We start from the raw sequence: 14,217 nt of genomic DNA on the forward strand, positions 1-14,217 counted from the left end.
TATAAAGGCACAACCAGCTATAGCATAAGAGTTTCTCTGAGAGTGGAGTCTTTAAAGAAAGTATGTTGAACAAGTGTTCAACTTGAGGTCCTCACTATCTGTAATGTGTGAGATGTCTGAATCTTCCCATTTGGCCTCTGCTCGGCCTTGTTCTTTTACTTTTGTCTTTTTGTTGTTGTTGTTATTAATTTCCTATTTCACTTTCTGTGTTTTTTTAAAGTTATTGTTTACATTCCAATCCTAGTTCCCCCTGTCTCCTCTTCTCCAGTTTACCCCACTCCCCTACCTCCTATCTGCTCCTTGGAGAGGGTAAGACGTCCCCTAGGAAGTCTACTGAGTCTGTTCCATCATCTAGTTGAGTCAGGACCAAGACATCTCTCCATCCCCACACCCCTGTATCTCTCCATATAGAATAGGTTTCCACTAAGTCAGTTTGTGCATCAGTGTTAGATCTTGGACCCACTGCCAGTGGCCTCATATATTGTCCCAGTCACACCATTGTCACCTGTATTAAGGGAATCTGGTTTGGTCTTATGCTAGTTTCCCATTTGTCAGACCCGAGTCAGTGATCTCGCACTAGCTCAGGTCAGCTGACTCTGTGGGTTTCCCTTCCCCATCATGGTCTTGACTCCTCTGTTCATATTATCACTCCTTCCTCACTTTGATTGTACACCAGGAGCTTGGCCCATTGGTGAGTTGTCGATTTCTGCATCTGCTTCCACCTGTTTATGGAAGAGGGTTCAAGCTTTTCTGGGGTTGTGGATTATAGGCTGGGTATCTTTTGTTTTATGTCAGGTGTCTACTTATGAGTGAGTACATACTATATTTGTCTTTCTGGTTTTGGGTTACCCCACTCAGGATGTTTTTTTCTATGTTTCTGTCCATTTGCCTGGGAATTTTAGGATGTCATTGTTTCTCACTACCAACTAGAACTCCATTGTGTAAATGTACCACCTTTTCTCTATCAATTCTTCAGTTGAGGGGCATCTAGGCTGTTTCCAAGCTGGCTATTACAAGGAATGTTGCTATGAACATAGTTGAGCAAATGTCCTTGTGGTATGAATGTGGGTCTTATTCCTATTTGTTGATGCTTAGAGGTCACTGGTTGCATGTGCCCCTGTTATTAACATTTTATTGTCTAGCTGTGGCTTATCTTTCCTAATTTATTTCTATTACACGAAAGAGACTAGTTACCTAGATTGTTAGTAAACCAGGCAACTGGGAGTGTTAGATAAGGCAGGAAAGAAAGTGGGCTCTGTGCCATGGCTTTATGGATTCCATTCTGGGTAAATATCATAACCTTTAGCAAATAATAAGGCATTTGATTTAATTTTCTGCTTGCTTTTCTTTTTAATCTAGGGCCTTGTGTGTGCTAGGTACCACTGAACATTGAACTATATTCTGAATCCTTCTCTTTCTTTTTTCCTTCTTTCTTTCTTTCTTTCTTTCTTTCTTTCTTTCTTTCTTTCTTTCTTTCTTCCCTCCCTCTTTCTTCTTTCTTTTTCTTTTCCTTTCTCTCTCTCTCTCTTTCTTTCATGTTCTGTTTTGAGATAGGGTCTTTCTTACCAAGCTGCCTAGGACCTGAATCTCTGATCCTCCTGTCTCGGTCCCTTAGTTTTGGATTACATGCCGTGCCACCAGGTCAGGGCTCCTTTTGCTTTGTGTTTTGGGTACTCTGGCTGCAAGCATGACTCTGTATTTGAAACTACAGGCTTGCCAGTTAGTTTAAGGAAAGGGAAAGGCCTGCTGCAACCCTGCCAATCCCTGGAATCTACACAGTAGAAGAGAATCACTTTCAGAGTTGTCCTCTGACCTCTATGTACCCCACCCCAGACATATAGGAGGGGAGATCAGCATGAAAATAGTGCCCCGTGGTTCAAATAATTTAATAAAGACTGGTGGGCACACTAGAAAACAGTCTCAAACCAAGAACACCTGTACAAATTGGGGATGAGCTTTTTGCTCAAGCAAATAACATTTTTAACTTAATTCCCTCCTTCTACCTTTCCTCACATTTAGTTTTAATTTTTTTTTTTTTTGAGACAGGGTTTCTCTGTATTGTTTGGAGCCTGTCCTGGAACTCACTCTGTAGACCAGGCTGGTCTCGAACTCACAGAGATCCGCCTGCCTCTGCCTCCCAAGTGCTGGGATTAAAGGCGTGTGCCACTACCACCAGCTAGTTTTAATTTTTAGTACGTATATGGGTGTATGTGCTTACATGTATATCTGCATATTATGCACACACGTATAGTACCTGTATAGTCCAGAAGAAGGAGTCAGATCTCCCAGAACTGGAGTTACAGATGGTTGTGAACTGCCATGTGGGTGCTGGGAACTGAACCCAGATCCTCTGGAAGAGCAGCCAGTGTTCTTAATTGCTGAGACACCGCTCCAGCCCTCATTCGGTTTTAGATAAGTGAGGAATTAATCAAACGCTCTAATCGAAATACTTTACTATCTCAAATGGCAGCAACATAAAATAAAACCTACAGATTTACCACTAATTTTACAATTGGGAAGACAAAATTAAATTTTCTGTTTTTTCATAAACAGTAAAAGTCTAGAAGCAGATACGTAAAGAACTAACACTAAAAACGAGCAATGGTTAATAAAGACCTTATATGAATGTTGGAAAGCTCACTTACTTTGGCCAGATCTCTCCACCAAATCCATAATGCTGATGTCCCTTGCCCATGGCCCGGGGAGGCTCGCATTTTGGCCTGTGTTCTTCAGGAAGAGCAACTGGAATAATGCCACCATACTCCCTTTCGGCACCCCACGGGAGCCGGCATTGTGGCAGTGACTCTCTCAGCTCCCGATACCTGTGAGAAATGACAGACTCCTGACACCGCCTGGCTATATCTTAAATCCCTTTCACTTCATGAGGAGTTAGGTCATGTTCATAATATAGAATTCTAAGATTATGGTACACTCTGACTGCTAAAGGGATGAGGTTAGCTGTCCCCACAAATACTGTGCTTATTTTGTTTAAAAACAAAAGCTTAGTTGAGATGAAACACACGTCATGGATTTCAGCCGTCTTAGTTGACCCACAAGTGTGTACAGCAGCCCCCAGAGTCTATCTATCATTTTTTCCTGACCTCACAAAGAAGCTCTGTGTTCTTTCACTAGTACTCTACTAAAGGACTCACCTTTACTCCACCCCAAGCACCCACCTAGACATGTCTGTTTTGGACACCTCATACAGACAGAACCATATACTATGTAGTCTTTGTGTTGGCTTCTATCACTTAACATAGGCTTTCCAAGTTGATACATGATGTAGCATGGCCAGGACTGCATTCCTCCTAACGGCTGTATCATCGTCTACTAAGGAATACTCCATTTGCTTAACCATTCATCAGTCGATAAGATATTGACTTTTATTAATATCGATGTACTAAATATTAGTATTTTTGTTTGAGTACTTGATATAATTTTCCAGGGAACACTACCAAAGACTGAATTATATTGCTGGATCGTATGTTAATTTGAATTTAATTTGTTGGAATCTGCTGGGCTATTCTGTAGCAGATTATTCATTTTACACTCCTAAAAGCATGGAATAAGCAGTCAAGTTTTCCATATTCATGGTAACACTTATTATGCATGTTTGAAAAAGAATTATAGCCATTTTCATGGAGGTAAAAGTATGTCACTGGAATTTTTTTTTGCATTTTCTTAATGACAACAGTACTTTTTGCTACTATCTCTTCTTTGGAAAATGTCTATTTGATTTTGTGTTTTTTCTTTCTTAGTTACATGTTCTTTTAAAATCCCAGATACAAGACTCTGATTGGCTATAAGCAAATATGTCATCCTATTCTGTACACTTTCTACTTACTTGAGAGTATCTTTTGAAACATCAGTTTCTAATTTTGATGAAGTTCCATTTATTTTTACTTTCTTTTTTGATTTTTCAAGACAGGGATTTTCTGTAGCTTTGGAGGCTGTCCTGGAACTTGCTCAGTAGACCCAGGCTGGCCTTGAACTCACATAGATCCGCCTGTTTCTGCCTCTCGAGTCTGGGACTAGAGGCGTGCGCTACCACCACCTGGCTTATTTTTAGCTGTGTTGATTGGATTAGGATGTAATATATACATACACTGCAACTCCAAAATCAAATATTTACTCCTGTTTTCCCCTCCATGAATTTTATAGTTTTAGATCCCGCTTTTACACCTGTGTCTCTGAATCATTTTGAGTAAATTTTAAGTATGGTATAATGTAAGGGTCAAATTTGCTCCTCTGTAGTTGGCTCTTCCTGGCATCATCTGTTGAGGAGACTTGGAGTATTGTAAAGGAATAGTACTGATACATCAAGACATTACTTGCTTCCCAGTAGTTCAGTGTGAGGTTCCCTAGGTTAACAAATGCTATGCAACAATGGGTCCTCCGGAGGGAACTGAGGAATAGAGTTCTCTTTGTGGGTCAATGTGTTGACCTAAGTCCCAATCAGAGGTTTAAAGATGCTACCCCATTCTAACTTGGGTATTTGGAAAAGTTTGGAAGATTTATAAAGACTTGAGTAGAACTTAGCTGATTGCATGGATCATAAAAATGGTTTTGCATCTCTACTTCTAGAGCTGGTCTAGAGGTCAGGAATTTGTGGGCACAGTGGAAGAGGGCCATGGCAAGAAGTGTGAGAGAAAAGCAGAACTATCTTTTGTGGGCTTCCTGAGCCCTGTGGACTGTCCTGTGAGTAGAGGGGAGGCAGTCAGAGTCATGGAGGCAGAGCTAGGAGAGGTATGGGCTGCTGGGTACTTCTGTCTCTCTGTCAGCACAGTACATGTCTTAGACAACCACTCCCAATAGTAACTGCTAAGTACAATGGAGAATTAACACTCAGGACTGCCTTACAAATGGAACTGAATATCATATGAAATTGCTATGGCCCTACTAACTGTTTTGCAAATAGCATTTTACTGGAATACTGCCTTTTGTTTATGTATGACCATTCTGTGGCTACCTTCACCCTATAACAGCAGAACTGAATATTCATGACAAAACTGTAGAGCACACAATATTTTGTCTGGATCATTACAGAGAACATGTCCTAAGTGCTGCACTATAGTTTAGGAAATCTTGGGACATGATGCTGTGGGGTCCTGGCAAACAGCTGTCAGACCTTTCCCCCTCTCCAGCTCTGACCATGATCAACACACATAGATTAGGGGACATGACAAGTGAAAAATATTAAACACTTGTGATTGATGAAAAGCTAAGCTTTAATTTTTAAGTTTGTAAAGTTATATTTAAATCATAAATGAGTCAATTTCTCAATATCTGACCCCAATAAATTACATTGCCCCAGAAGATGAGCCAAAAAAAATGTTCATCAATCATGTGTACTGGTACACAGTGAAGCTGCAAAATTAGGAGAAAAAACGATTTAAAATAAGAGGTAGTGCCTGGATCACCCTTGGCCCTCTCGACCCTTTGCAATCTTTCTCTCTGCCCCAGCTGGTGGGGAACTCTTGGCAATTCAATTGCCTTAGTCTTCTGAGTGCTGGGATTAATACGCATGAACCACCACACCCAGCATGCTGCTTTTATTTTAGATAGTCAAGTCTACTACTTAACCCTCATCCTGTAGTATTAACACTCATAACATTATATAGAAGAAACTGTTTAAAATGTAAGTTGAGGTTTTAGGATGAAATAATTCTTAACAGAGAGAATAACCACAAAATTATTGGTGTTTCGCTCTATAGCCACAGAAAGTTGTTTACTTTGTTTTAGGGAAGGTTATGGATGGACCAAAACCTATTAAAGACATCGTGTAGAATCTTGAGTATCAATCACAAAATTAGAGGGCCCAATTTGACTAGTAACAACTGGAAGGCATGGTTACAAGTTCACATCAAACTCTCATTTTTTTTTTTAGGCTAGAAGAGAACTAATAGCTCTCTCTGTCTCTCCTCTCCTCCCTCTCTCTCTCTCTCCTTCCCTCCCTCCCTCCCTCCCTCCCTCCCCCCCTCTCTCTGTTTCAAAAAAATCAGAAAGCAATGACATGAACCTAGAAGCAAAATAAGAGCCTCCTATACTGAAATCCTAAGTAATTCTCAAGATGCTTCTTTAATTGATATGTTTCTTTGCCTGGTGAGCTGTAGAACTGACAAGAAGTCAGCTGACTGGGAAGAGGGGATAGGGCTAGTGATTCTGGGTGCTGTCCCAGTCACAGGTACATTTATTTAATTTGTGTGTGTGAGTGTCAGTGTGCACATGTGTGTGAACTCACCAGCAATTAAACCTAGTGCCTCATACATGCTGACAAGAACTCTGCCACTCAACTATTCCTAGTCTGTAAGTGAAATAATACAAAAGAATACAGTGCCTTTTAATTTACTTAACATTCTCAAAGGGGAACAAATTAGATTGTTATAAAATAGTGGCTGCTATAATTGTTCTAAAACACACAAGTGAATAAAGTAATTGAAGTACAGATATGAAGATTAGCTTGTTCTTTGATCATTGGGTAAGCCAGAACCCTGTTTCTGTTTCTCCTACTGTTTCCAGTGCTTTCTGCTAGCCCAGCCTTCCCCGGGTTCTTCTGGCCCGCCTCCAACTTAGTGTGCCAGAATATGGATAGTTTAAGCCTGGAAATATATATTTTTATGAAACTTCTCAGATGATTTCTTTTTGAGATAGGGTCTCAGTTGGTAGTCCAGGTTGGCCTGGAGCTAACTGTATAGCCCAGGGTGTCCTTAAATTCATGGCAATGGTTCTTAGTTCAATAATTCTTTTGTCTTAGCCTCCCAAGTGCCTGAATTAAAGGAATAAGCTGATATGATTATCCTTAGGTGATTTTAATGTACTCTGACCGCCTTGCTCAAAGTAGGCTGGTATAGAGAATCATATATTATCATTAAAATTGCCACATTAATGCAAAATCTGTCACACTTGGCAAGGGTATGCCTATCTCTATGTTTAGAAAACTAAGCTTCTGAAAGCTAAAATATGCCAAGGACTCAATTCATCTTAGCCATCAGGAAGAGTTATTTCCTGGAATGCAGGCGCTTTTTGCTTCCTACAGTTTTGCTTTGGGTTTGGGTTGAGAGACACTGATTCAGAACATATTTGGAGGCAAGCCTTGGGTATCCCAGAGTAGAGATGCTGCTGTTGTCCTGGTGACACTTTCCAGAGCATCTCAGAACAGTGAGGGAAAGGAGATTTTCTCTAGGCTGCCTGGGACTTCTTATGAGGAGTTAACAGGAAGTACACATGGTCATCCTGGCTTTCTGTCTGGTGACTACAAAACAAAAGCTCACATGAAGTAAAAGGGAAGGCAAGGGTTAGTTATTAGAAGCCAGAGATGGTCATTCCCAGACAGTGCTTAAATGGCCTCTTGTATTTTATGGATAGAGCGGTCACTTCATTTTCTCACATGTAGGTAGTTTAGAAAACACTGATCATGTCAAACATTTATTTACATACTTATTATAAATAACAGTATGTTTGCCTGGGTGTATGTGAATCACATGTGTGCCTGGTGCTCGAAGAGATCAGAAGAGGGCATCAGACTCCAAGAAACTCCAGTTACAGAGGCTGTGAGCTAGCAACCAAACCTGGGTCCTTGGTAAGAGCTACAAATGCTCTTAACCCTGGCCGTGTCTCCAGCCTCCCCGCAACCCGGTGCTTTCTTTTGCAAGGAGCATTTTAATAAATTGAAATAGATCTACTAAGTCTAGTCAAGATAGCAAGAGTCTAATTTAAGAGCAGAGTGAAAGAACCAGTGCTGGGGCTGAGAAAGAGACACTCAGGGAGTCTGAAGAAACTTTAAGCTGGGGAAGGGCTCCTTACATGTTTTCACACTAAAGAACTGGAAACAGCAGGTAAGAAGTTACAAGGAAGAAAAAGTGTTCCTAGAAACATCTGAAAGAAACTGATCCAACAACCAGGGCGAGTCAAAACTGGAACGGACTGCTGTGTAGCGACGCGCCGCTTCGGAGGGTTTTGTTTTGACAATTTATTTACCGCTTTGTGAGTCTGCTTGCATGCCATGCAGGTGCCCTTGGAGGCCAGAAGTGGGCGTTACTGGCGGTTGTGAGCTGCCTGATGTGGGAGAGGAGAGCCTCTGGGAGAGCAGCAAGTGCTCTTAACTGCTGAGCTAGGTTTCCAGCACCGCTTTGGAAGTGCTTAAACTGAGGTAAGGTGGTTTCCCGGCTAATTTCCTAAAATTTAATTTTTAAAAGCTTGTGTATGTTTCTACACAGATGTGTAAGGCAGAAAGTGACATTAACTGCCTTCCTCAATCACTCTCCACTTTATTTCTGAGACAGGGTTTCTCACTAAACCTTGTGCTTACTGACTAGACTAGCTGCTTATTGAGCCCCAGGGATCCTCCTGTTTCTGCCTCCCCAGCACAGGGATAACAGGTTCACACTACCACACATGGCTTTTTTATACAGGTGCTGGGAATCTAACTCACATCTTCATGATTGTGTGGTCAGCACTTTACCACTCAGCCATCACCTAGCCTCTTCTTACAAAGAATTTTTAGAGATTGGCCAAGTGAAATTAGAAACACACAAAAACAAGAACCCAACTACACCAGGTACTTAAAAAACAAACTTATCCTTCCTCTCAAAATGATTCAAGTTAATCAAGCAGAAGAAAGCTGAGTCAAAGGCTTTGGCAAAGTGTTTCCTTCTGCCCTCTACATCATAGTTGAAAGAACAATAGTGCTCACTGACACGGCTGTCACGAGCATTGAAAGCGTCACAACCAAACATCCGGTGCAGGGCTTACGCAGCAACCATTGTTAGCAAGATTCTGGGAGTATTTCTGGGCAGAAGGTGTTGGTGAGTACACCAACATAATAAACAGATTGATCTCCAAGTGAAGGAAGGGGCCATTCTGGAGTTCTAGAACAGATCTGGAGGTATATCAGTGTAGCTTGGTGGTATAGTATTTGCCCATCAAGCATAAGGTTTGGGTTTAACCCCTGCAAAACACACACACACACACACACACACACACACACACACACACACACACACACACACCCTTCTAGAATGTAGTGGAAGAATTTGATGTTTGTTTTTTTAACTTTTAAAAATAATCTTTTTATTTTACACACCAATCCCAGTTTCCCCTACCTTCTCCCCACTCCCCATTCACTCCTCAGAGAAGGTAAGGCCTCCCAGGGGGAGTCAACAAAGCCTGTCATGTTAAGGCAGGACCAAGGCCCTCCCCCCTGAATCTCGGCTGAGCAAGGTTTCCCTCCATAGGGAATGGGCTCCAAAAAGCCAATTCATTCACTAGGGTGAGTTCTGGTCCCACTGCCAGTGGCCCCATAAACTGCCCAAGCCACACAACTGTCACCCACATTCAAGGGGCCTAGTTGGGTCCTGTGCAGGTTCCCCAGCTGTCAGCCTGGAGTCAGTGAGCTCCCACAGCTGTTTCTGTGGGTGTCCCCACTGCTTTTTTTTTTTTTAAATAGGATATGGCAATGTACTTTTCCAGTTTTAACACATTAACCCTGCAAAGTTCAGCCATGTCTTGCTTTCTTTTTCCTGTGATACATGGGAGAGCTGAAGTGCTTAGAGCAAGTCACGAATCTATCGAAATCTTTCTTTCGTATTTTTCTGACTTCTGTTTTACCTGTCTTCTGAAGCGGTTGGGCGAGTAGTTGTTTCGAACGGGGTGTGCAGCTCATTAGAGTAAAAGTTGTTTGACAGGATATCAGCTCCTTCAAGCTCCCTGCAGCAGCAGGCCCTGCCGTGAATTACCTCCATGCTTTTTGCCTAAACTTAGGCAGTCTGGAGAGCAAAGAGATAAGTGAAAGGTGAGGGTGATTTTGGTTTTGGAGACCGTCTTGGTTATTATTACAAGGGCTTTGCCTTAGGTAGGAAACATTTTCTGCTGTCAAAATTCTTCACTCATCGATGCACAAAAATCAGAGGCTTTCTTATTGCCTGCGAGGGTCTGGGGACTCTGTCAAACCTGTACTCTGTCAAACCTGTAATAAACAGCAACTTCTGTAATGAAAGCACACCTCTTGTAAATAACTTCAACTGAACACATGGAGAACCTCTACTACAATTCACTTCTTGCTTCAAATTTAACACTGTTCATGGCAGCCTTTCTAAGAAGCAGGGAGCCTGATGAGCAGGACAAGAGCCTTCCTCTAAAAGCAGCAGTTCTCAACCTCTGGGTCTCCACTTGACCCCTTTGGGGGTCGCCTAGGACCACCAGAAAACATCTTTACATTACGATTCATAATAGTAGCAACGAATATAATGTTACTGTGGGGGCATCATCACAACATGAGGAACTGTATTAAAGGGTTCCGGCATTCAAGGGGTGATGGGACACTCTTAAGACTTTCAAGGGGAGGAGGCCTTATCTCTCTCCGAGGAGCAGATGGGAAGTGGGGGTAGGAGAGGTGGGGGGGAAGGAGAGGAGAGGAGGGAGGGGGGAAAATGGGATTGGGACGTAAAAAATAAATCTTAAAAAGTTTTTTTAAAAAGAGGGGGTCTCCGTATTAGGAAGGTTGAGAACCACGGCTCCAAAGGCGTCGAGGATTCTGGACAAGGGCTCGTTTCTCGTAGGCAGCTAAACTAGGTGGTCCGAGGCCTCTGGCCCCAGGGGGGGGACACTGGGGTCCCCACAGCGCCGGTGAGAAGCCCTCTGGGGCGGAGGGCTCCGGGATCGCGGGGCCCTCGCGCCCGCCCCGCGCCACCAGGGGTCGCACGCACCTGGCACGTGGGCCCGGGAGCTCCGCCCGACCGCGCCTCCCCTTCTTGTCACTGGAGCTGGCGGGTGTCCGCGGGGCGTGGAATTTCGCGGTCTTCCGCACCTGCGGGCCCCGGGAGCGTGCGGGCAGGTGCGGGGAAGGAAGACCGGGGGGACGCTGGCTGGCCGGGGGAGGGGTTGAGGCTGCCTGTGACGGCGACGGTGACCGTGCACTTAGGTAACACATCCCGAGGGTGGGGCGCACGGCGGCGAGCCCAGAGCGCAGGCCGACGCAGGAAGCTCGCTCAGGTTGTTCAGGGAGCCACGTGGGAGATCCCGGGCCACCGGACTTGGAAGCCGGGGACGGAAGTGAGGTGGGAGGGATTTGCCGCAAGGGGGAACAACGGAACGGACTTTTCCGCCTTCGGCCCCATCCCCGCCCTGGGTGGACCGGGTCTTAGCGCCTTCCAGCCCAGGCCCCGCCCCCGGGCTCAGACCCCGCCCCAACCTCTCCCTTCTGGTCCCTCTCACTTCTGGTCCCGGCTCATCGCCCTTTATGAGCTTCAGCCTCGCCCTCCATCGTAGGTTCCGGCCACGCGCCTTTCTCCTCCTGCCCCCACGGCCCCTGGCTACAGCCCCTCCCCTCCCCTGCTTCAAAGGCCGCCTTCGAGGCTCCACTTGCCAGGGTCACCAACCCCTGCCTCCCTGTCTAGCCTCAGACCCGCCTACGCTGACTCCAGGCGCCCTCTGGTGGCTCCTGCCTGGCAGTTCCTTTCTTCCTGGACTCCATATGCCTTCTCCAGGTCTGGCCCTGCTTTAGTTCCTTTGCAGTATTGAGGTGTCAGAGTTACAGAGAACCCCGATGCGCTAGGTCCCCCTTCCCTAAGCTGGCGGCTCACGCAGCGGTCTCAACAGCTCTGAGGAGTTGGAGAGCTCCCGGTAGCCGGCTGAAGGCTACCGGAGGTTGGGAAGGCAGACTCGGGGCCCAAATTATGGATAAAACTCTTGTCCTAAACTAACAGGATGGGGAATTTGGGAAGGGGGCCAAATTCTGGCCGATGGAAGAATGGATGGAATTTCTCGACATCAGGGCATTTTAATACCCATTGTCTTGCTTCAAATCAGTACGCCTGCCATTTTTTCAATGCCGGTGTTGGCTTTCCACAGAATTGAGTATTAAAAACTGTGTCGTTTTCACTAGTTTTTTAAATTCACTTTTATTCCCAGCACCGTTGAGCTCCAAGGTGTGGGGGTCCATAGGGTTCTACAAGGTCAGCCCCGAGATTCATCTCTTTTCCTGAGCGTGGGATGCATGGGATGGTGGAGTGTGAAGATACTTCATCTGCCTGTCCCAAAGGCCTGGTGCCTCCGCATTTCCTCAGTTCTGGCTGCAGCCTTGACAGAAACTAATTTAAAAACAGAAAACTGGACCTGTAATCCCGGCACTTAGAAGGTGGACCACGAGTCTCAGAAAGTTCAAGGTCACCCTCAGCTACAGTGACTTTGAGGCTGACCTGGACTACTTTAGGACCCTGTCCAAAGAAAGAGAAGGGGGGGGGGTCAGAATAAAGATGTCAGCCAGACTTAGGTTTCTGAGTTTGTGCCTTTGAAGAACAACCTGAAAGAAACTGGATGCAGAAAAGTGACATTTGGCAAAAGAGGCAAGAATGAATTTCTCTGAAATTAAGCAAGCCCCCAGTTACATGCTTTTGTTGTTTATTTATTTAGGTTTTTCTAGACAGGGTTTCTCTGTGTAACAACCCTAGCTATCCTGGACCCAGCTCTGTAGGCCGGGCTGACCTGGAACTCAGAATCTGCCTGCCTCTGCCTCCTATGGGATCAAAGGTGTGCACCGCCACAGCTCCAAAGCTTTCTTTCTCAAGCCGCCTTGGTCATGGTGTCTCTTCACAGCAATAAACAATGGTATGTCACCACCCTGAGCCTGGAAGACTAGACCCTGCTGGCGAAGGAAGGTGGCTTTGACAGTCACCCATCGGGTTTGGTTTTAGATTCTGATGGTCCTCCATCCTTGATCACTTTGCAGCTCCTCTGTGGAGGACCTCCCATGGAGCTCCCTGTCTTCCCAGCTCCTTCTGTGTCCCCATCTGGATTAGTCTCTTCCATTGCTGTTGACAAAGGCAGGGTTCCAGAGGGTAGCTCCCACCAGGGGGAGACACAGTGCCCTGAGATGCCGTTTGAGGTGGTGAGGGCTTGTGGGCAGCTTGTTTGTATCTCAAGTGATCAGCAGACAGAGAACAGGAAGTATATTAACCTTCAAGGCCCACCCTGGATAGTCTACATTTGCCAGCTAGGCCCCATGCCCCAGAGGTTACACATGTCCCAAAACAGTGCCACCAGCTGAGGACCAAACATTCAGAAACATAGCCTCTTGGGGGCCATTGAACGTTTACATCCTAACTCCAGCCTTCTAGCACTTTCCATACTAGGTTTCTCTGTGCTGGGCCTTGGTCCCCTTTTGTTATGGCTTTAGTGTTCCTGGGAAGAAGCTGAGTGAGATATATTTGATGAAAAATTATTGTTGGTCCATGCCTGTGGACGGTGGTAACACCAGGGAAGTTGTGGCAACTCTAGGTTAAATGTCTGTTAAATAGAAATTAAAAGGGGCAAAATAACGTATGGTTGGTTCATGAAAGGAAGCTGGCATATAATTACCTTCCAAGAATGAAAGAGAAGGTTCTTTAGGAGGAAGAGCCTTGAGGCCATGCTGGGGCCTAGAGCTGGGAGAACATTAGGACATATCTGGGTCTTAAATGGAAGGAGAAGCTTCTTTTTACTACCTGGAGGAACACTTCATTAAGAGAGAACAAAAGATAGGAGGCCAGAAAGCCAGAGGAGAGTGTGGGTGTGGGTGGACAGACACAGGCCAGAGCAGCAGTCGTCAGAGAGTTTCCCATCAAGCCCCAACAAGGGAGATGCCCAACTACTACTACTACTACAATTTCTTCTTCTTCTTCTTCTTCTTCTTCTTCTTCTTCTTCTTCTTCTTCTTCTTCTTCTTCTTCTTCTTCTTCTTCTTCCTCTTCCTCTTCCTCTTCCTCTTCCTCTTCCTCTTCTTCCTCTTCTTCTTCCTCTTCCTCTTCTTCTTCTTCTTCTTCATCTTCCTCTTCCTCTTCTTCCTCTTCTTCTTCCTCTTCCTCTTCTTCTTCCTCTTCTTCTTCCTCTTCCTCTTCCTCTTCTTCTTCTTCTTCCTCTTCTTCTTCTTCTTCTTCTTCTTCTTCCTCTTCCTCCTCCTCCTCCTCCTCCTCCTCCTCCTCCTCCTCCTCCTCCTCCTCCTCCTCCTCCTCCTCCTCCTCCTCCTCCTCTTCTTCTTCTTCTTCTTCTTCTTCTTCTTCTTCTTCTTCTTCTTCTTCTTCTTCTTCTTCTTCTTCTTCTTCCTCCTCCTCCTCTCTCCTCCTCTTTTTTGTTGAGTGGCAGATTTACTTTATTTTTTTAAAATGTACCACATTTTTAATTAATTTATTTTTTGCATTCCAATCCCAGTTCCCTCTCCCTCCTCTCCTCCTGCTACCCCCACTC

At 44.9% G+C, this 14,217-nt stretch overlaps 1 protein-coding gene across 2 annotated transcripts in view; it reads right to left on the minus strand.

Moving 5' to 3' along the window:
* The window catches only part of CUNH7orf31 (chromosome unknown C7orf31 homolog), a 30,961-nt gene extending 19,732 nt beyond the window's left edge, over nucleotides 1–11,229 (minus strand). The window contains exons 1-3 of one of the 2 annotated variants that reach the window (XM_040738679.1): nucleotides 11,212–11,229; nucleotides 9,607–9,764; nucleotides 2,646–2,822 (exon numbers count right to left, since the gene is read on the minus strand). In XM_040738679.1, the coding sequence (XP_040594613.1) occupies nucleotides 2,646–2,822; nucleotides 9,607–9,740 (311 nt within the window). In that variant the 5' untranslated portion in view covers nucleotides 9,741–9,764; nucleotides 11,212–11,229. Of the gene's footprint in view, nucleotides 1–2,645; nucleotides 2,823–9,606; nucleotides 9,765–10,703; nucleotides 11,096–11,211 lie in introns of those variants that run through there. The other variant, XM_005085887.4, reaches the window with a different exon arrangement.
* Between the last annotated feature and the right edge of the window lie 2,988 nt (nucleotides 11,230–14,217).

Source organism: Mesocricetus auratus, unplaced genomic scaffold (genome assembly GCF_017639785.1).
Source record: "Mesocricetus auratus isolate SY011 unplaced genomic scaffold, BCM_Maur_2.0 Super-Scaffold_100676, whole genome shotgun sequence".
Taxonomy (NCBI): domain Eukaryota; kingdom Metazoa; phylum Chordata; class Mammalia; order Rodentia; family Cricetidae; genus Mesocricetus; species Mesocricetus auratus.